This window comes from Myotis lucifugus, unplaced genomic scaffold (genome assembly GCF_000147115.1).
Source record: "Myotis lucifugus unplaced genomic scaffold, Myoluc2.0 scaffold_448, whole genome shotgun sequence".
Lineage (NCBI taxonomy): Eukaryota > Metazoa > Chordata > Mammalia > Chiroptera > Vespertilionidae > Myotis > Myotis lucifugus.
In genome coordinates, this window is record NW_005871496.1 from 711,034 (window position 1) to 716,980 (window position 5,947).

Sequence of the window (5,947 nt, forward strand, 5' to 3'; positions counted from 1 at the left end):
TTAGGTAAGTTCCCAAAGTCACAGGTAAGGAAGTCTGCAGGCCAGGTGCCCAGGCTCTAACTCCACTGCGCTTCCTGCTCTCCACACGGTTCCACCTTCTTTTTTATTTTTTGAAAACATTACCCCTGCCCCATGCTGTGCCCAAGACACACTGTGCAGGAGGGGCTGCCTCCCTGGGGGATGCGTACTGGTGCCTGGCCGGATATCAGACATGTCGATGAGGGGGCCGGTGCTCTGGATGAGGGCCGGGTGGTGCAAGGAGACACCGGTACAGAAACTCTGTGGGTTGACAGCTTGGCTGAACTCAGCGTCCGCCACAGGGATGGTGGCCTTGTCATCTCCTGGAGGAAGAAAAACAATCAGCAGGACTCCTTCCCTCTGGGCACCGTCTTTAATCCTCAAATTTCTCTTTGTCTTTATCCAGTGAACTGCCAGGAAAATGATCCCTTAGACCAGCGGTTCTCAACCTGTGGGTCGAGACCCCTTTGACAGTCGAACGACCCTTTCACAGGGGTCGCCTAAGACCATCCTGCATATCAGATATTTACATTACGATTCATAACAGTAGCAACATTACGGTTATGAAGTAGCAACGAAAATAATTTTATGGTTGGGTCACAACATGAGGAACTGTATTTAAAGGGCCAGAAGGTTGAGAACCACTGCCTTAGAGAAGGAAACAGCTTTTTTTTTTTTTTTTTTTTTGGTTTGTTATTTTTGTTAATCCTCACCTGAGGATATTTTTCCATTAATTTTTAGGAAGAGTGGAAGAGAGAGGGAAAGACAGAGAGAAACATTGATGTGAGAGAAACACATCGATTTGTTGCCTCCTGAACAAGTCCTGACTAGGGCCCCGGCTGGGGAGGAGCCTGCAACTGAGGTATGTGCCCTTGACCGAAATCGAACCTGGGACCCTTTGGTCTGCAGGCTGACGCTCTATCCACTGAGCCAAACCAGCTAGGGCATTAACAGCTCTTGAGAGAAGCTGCAATGCATTGGAGGTTGTTGAGCTATTGCTAGGGCTTCGGTGAGAACCCCAGCACTGCTGTGAGGCCTTGGTGGCTGCCTGTGGTGTTGTGTGACCTGGGAAACACACAGGACAGAGAGCTTGTGGCCCCTGTCACTCACCTAACTGCTTGATGCCCTCCTTGTCCTCGATTAGCAGCTGGACCCTGGGGATGTCAATGTGTAGCCGAGGGCCCTGGGGGGGCCCCTTCACGGGGGTGTCAAAGCTTCGGTTGTTCTTGCTGTGGGGAGAAGGGCTACAGGTGGGTGACTCAGCAGCCATAAGGGGTTGGGGGAGGGTTTTTTGCAAAAACAGCGGGGATTGAAGCTTGTCCCCTGCAGTGGGGAAGAGAGAGGAGAGGAGAGAAGAAGCAACTATATGAAACCCACCTTATCAACATCTCTGCCAAACTCTTTGCATCTGCAAAACAGTAGAGAGAGGGGCTGGGTGAGAATGGACTTTGAGGAGGATGAGAATTGGAGAAGGCATGTGGGAGAGCTGAGACCAAGGCTGGTCTCTTGGGAAGAAGAGGGAGAACTGTAAGGACCTCTAGAACAGTCTAAAACATGTTTTCCTTTCCTCAGACTTTTATCTAATAGGAAGGTCCTTGCCAAAGGAGAGGGTATATAAAGAGCTCCATTTGGTTCCTGACTCTAATTAAACAAGGCACCAGAGCAGACTGGAAATGGGCATCAATGGTGGGTTTCTCCTTAGTTATCTGCTGGGGAGAGGAGAGAGTGGAGGATGCAGTAGAGGTGGTCAATGGGAAGCCCCAGATGACTATCAACCAAGAGGTGTCACGTCCTCCTCCAGGGCATCTATCCCCTAGAAAATCCATGGATGGATTTGGAGGGCCCTGCTTTGTTTCAGAGGGCCCTTGAGTAGGATTAGGACTCTCAGGGTAAAAATTGGTGAGTGAGGAGAAGCAAAGGTCCTGGTTAATCCATTAAACCCCCTGATAACAGAATGATCTGTCAGAGTGAATCTAGTTCCAGGCATGCATCCATCTACCACCCATTCATCCATTTATTATTGATCCAAATACCTGTCCATTCACCTGTCCAACTGGTCATACACTCATCTACTCACCCATCCAACTATTCATCCATCATCCACCAATTCAACTACCCATCCATTCAACCATCAGCCCATCCAACTATTTCTCCAACCATTTATTCAACTATGCATTCATTTACTTAACTATTCATCCAAACATCCATTCGTTTAACTATTTAACCATCCCTTCATCTTATCATCCTTCTATCCATCCAAATAAGCATCTATACAATCAAGCATCCCTTCAACCATCAATCTATACAACCATCCATTCACCCATCCAACCACCTATCCATCCATCCATCCATCCATCCATCCATCCATCCATCCACTCCTTCATCCATCTATCTATACCACCACCAATCCATTCAACCATTTATTCAGTAAACCTTTTATTCAACCATACTTCCAACCACATTTCCATCTATACATCCTTCCATCCAACCATCCAATCAATAATCTAACCTTCCATCCAACTATGTAATCACTCATCCAACCAGCTATCCATTCATCTATTCACCCATCTGTCCAGCAGCCATCCAACCATCCTTTGAACCATTCATTCATCATTCACCCAACTCCTAAACACCCTGGGCAGTGTCAGTCATTTCCTCTTCTGTGCTGCTATTGTGCCCTGGCTTCTCACATTAGACCGTGAACTCTATAAGGGCATGTTGTTCCTTCTTTATTCATCTTTTGATCTCCAATGTCTGCCAGATACTCAATAAATGTTTTCCAAATGAGTGGCGAACATCTATTAAGCAGCTAGTAGGTGTCAGACACTGTACAAATCGAGGCAAATCAGACCCATTCATGCCACGCTGCACTATTAGATGTGGGGACAGGGGATGATATTCAAAATATTTGAAAATGGGTGTGCATGGAAACTGTCCAGTCAGAAATGAGAGAGGCCCTAAAGAACCCTGCAGGCATGCTCACTAGTGGCTGGGCCCTGTGTGAGAGATCGGCACATCTAGGGTGAAAGGAGCAACATCTATTTACCAATCAACAAGGACATTTTAAAATCTTTTAACAAGCAACACGGCTTTCCCAGTGTGAGCCTCTAGAAGTCAGCCCTGGTTAGGACAGGCACAAAGTCCTGGGGGCACAGAGAAGGGACCAGTCAACATGAGGAGGTTTGGAAGGGTGGAGTGCGGCTCCTTTCAAGTGCACACGGGCACTCTCTCTTGTCCAGGGAAAGCTGTGAGCCAGGGAAGGTGGCCGGTGGGGCTGAGGGTCAGCGCTCCTGCCCAAGAGGCCACAGGAAGGAAACCCCCCCACCTCGCAGCCGCTTCAGCCGTTTCTCCTTCCTCTTCTTCCGTACGATGAAGAGCAGAGCCAGCCCCAGCGTGGCCAGGATGACGGGGCAGCCGATGGTGAACAGCTTCCTCACATCGTCTCCCTCGCCTTGAGCAGACTTGATGGGAGGGATGGTGCCTGGATGGGGGTGAGGAAGGCAGTCAGGTGTCCCTTATGAGTTGGGTGCTATGTTGATTCCCATGGGTGGGGGAGCCCTGGGACCGTTCTTTCTGCCCTCGTTCTTACGCTGACCTCCACTTCTTGGTGCAGAGCTCCTCCCCTCTGCTCCCCCAAATTCTGGTCCCATCAGGACAACCATGGACAGTGGGGTAGTTTCCACACTACATTTTGATATTAATGACTTCCTGAACCTGTTTCTCTTGTTGGAGTTCACATTCATTCTTAAAGGGTGGATGGGTGGGCTCAGATTCCCACAGCCAGCTGGGCAGGTGGGGTGGGTGGGGGAGATGGTGAGAATCTCAGTAGAGAGAAGTCAGGCGGTGGGATCCTGGGTTCTCTTCTCCAGATGAAGACAAAAGCTACTATGTACACCGCCTTCCCTCCCTGCTCCCCCTCCCATGGGCCGTGTCTGCTGGCCTTGGGCGCCTGCACGGAGCAGGAGGCAGCGACGTCTCCTGCTGACAGCCCTCGGCCGAGCCCTGTGCCTGTTTCAGAGCCTCCCTCAGAGTCCTCTCCTTCATGAGCCTTTCCTGCCTGAGCCATCCCCTCGCCGGGCAGACTTCGTCTAGCTGGTGACAATGTCCCTCTGAATGCAGCCTTCTGGACGCCTTTCATGTTTGTGTGTGTCTATGTGGGTGCACACGTGTGCATGTGTGTGCGTCATGTGCGAGGTGTCCCCTGTGGCAGACACCAGTTAGTGCTCACCGATACCCATGTGCTTGTGTGCATGTCCCAGCGACAGCCATGCGCCTCGTCCCGGACCTCAGAGCATGACTAGGAGTCAGGGGTGTCACCTCCTGGCCCAGGCCCCTGAGAAGTGGGGAGCCTTCTCCCTCTCTCCCTGGTTATCTTGGAGGTCACAGTTCAAGATGACAGAGCTAAAAGCTGGTGGCCAGCCAGCCCCCAGGAGACTGTATGGGCGCAAGAAACACATCTCCACCGACTCAGCCCGGGGCCGTGCCCATGTCTCTGTTACTGCAGCGAGACCCGCCCCTCCTGCCTCATATCCCGAGTCAGTAGCGGGTCTCAGAGGGCAGGGCCTCAACCGCACCTCCCTCCCCGTCTCTGAAGCAATGGCCGGCAAGGCTCCCGCCTTCAGAGCCCTAGTGTCAGACCTGTTTGTCTGCCTGTCTCTGGTGCACCGCCTGCCTGCCAGTCTGCTGCTGCCTTTGCCTGTACCCACCTGTCAGCCTTTCTCCTGACGATAGTCCTGCTGATTTTTCTCTGTGTTAGTCTCTCTCTCTACCAGCTACCCTGGCAGCCCCCAGTGCCAGCATCTGTGTCGTTCCCCCGCTTCCCGACTCACTGCCATCGTAGTCCAGGGTGGCGAACTGGGCCGTCTCGTTGCCGCAGCCAGCGCTGTTGCACGCCCTCATGCGGAGCTCGTACCACGTGGCCTCTCGCAGTTCGGTCAGAAATACCTCCCCAGAGGTGTTGGCCCGGAGGCCCTGCCAGGCCCAGGTGCCCTTGGGCCGGAACTCCAGTGCGATGGCCGTGATGGGGCAGCCCCCGTTGCTCCAGCCCTGCAGGTTCAGCCGCGCGTGCGTGGAGTTGATGTGGGTGAAGAGATGCTGGTCTTTGCTGAAGGAGGGCTCTGGGGGCCAGAGGAGAGAGGGGTCAGAGAGACTGGGAGGGGAGGGAGTCAGGCATCTGGGCTGGCCCAGGTCCCCGGGGACTGCAGCGGCTCCAGGGGGCAGTGGTTGGCACAGGTGGCGGTGAGATGCCCAGGGAAGAGGAGGGGGAGAGGCGGGAAGACTGGAGAGAAGGCCTCGGCAAAGGAGGGAGATGCAGGCAGAGGAAGAGAGGCACAAGCACCTGCCACCCCAGTGGGGAAGGGGGACCCGTGTTTCCTACTGGGATTCGTCCAGACGCCGAGCTGAGGGGAGCTCGGCGGCATCTCCCTGTAGCCTCCCGCCTCCCTGCGCCCTCCTGCCCGCCATGTCACCCGGCCTCACCCCGCCCGTGGGTCTTGGCCTCGATGATCTCGCTGATGCGCCCGGAGCCCACGCTGTTCTTGGCCGCCAGCTTCACCTTGTACCACGTGCCGCACTTGAGACTGTCCAGCTTGAAGGCCCGCTCGCTCGAGCTGATGAACACGTCCTTCCACTCCTCGCTGTTGTCCACCGAGTACTGCAGCACGAAGCCTGCGGGGAGGTTGGCCTGGCTCAGGGCGAGATACTGGCCAGGGAACTGGCCTGCTTTACACAGGGCTCGGCGGGGGGGGGGGGTCTGCTCATTGGGAGGGGCCCATGCACTTCAGAGCAAACCTGGGAGAGCCTGGGTGAGTGTTACCGCTCTCTCTGCAGCTCTAAAGCTGGAGTTTAGAGGCCAAAGCTGCTGCTTGCGGGGGGGGGGGGGGCCGAAAACAGCGCCGGTGTGTTTGCAGGATCCCTAGCTAGCTCCTCT

General features: G+C 54.0%; 1 protein-coding gene across 1 annotated transcript in view; it reads right to left on the bottom strand.

The window, feature by feature from the left end:
• Window positions 1-5,947, bottom strand: part of DSCAML1 (DS cell adhesion molecule like 1) — a 95,674-nt gene that overhangs the window by 3,440 nt on the left and 86,287 nt on the right. The window contains 6 exon segments of the mRNA XM_023744297.1: window positions 189-341; window positions 1,129-1,247; window positions 1,396-1,426; window positions 3,344-3,499; window positions 4,848-5,135; window positions 5,497-5,685. Coding sequence (XP_023600065.1) covers window positions 189-341; window positions 1,129-1,247; window positions 1,396-1,426; window positions 3,344-3,499; window positions 4,848-5,135; window positions 5,497-5,685 — 936 coding nt within the window.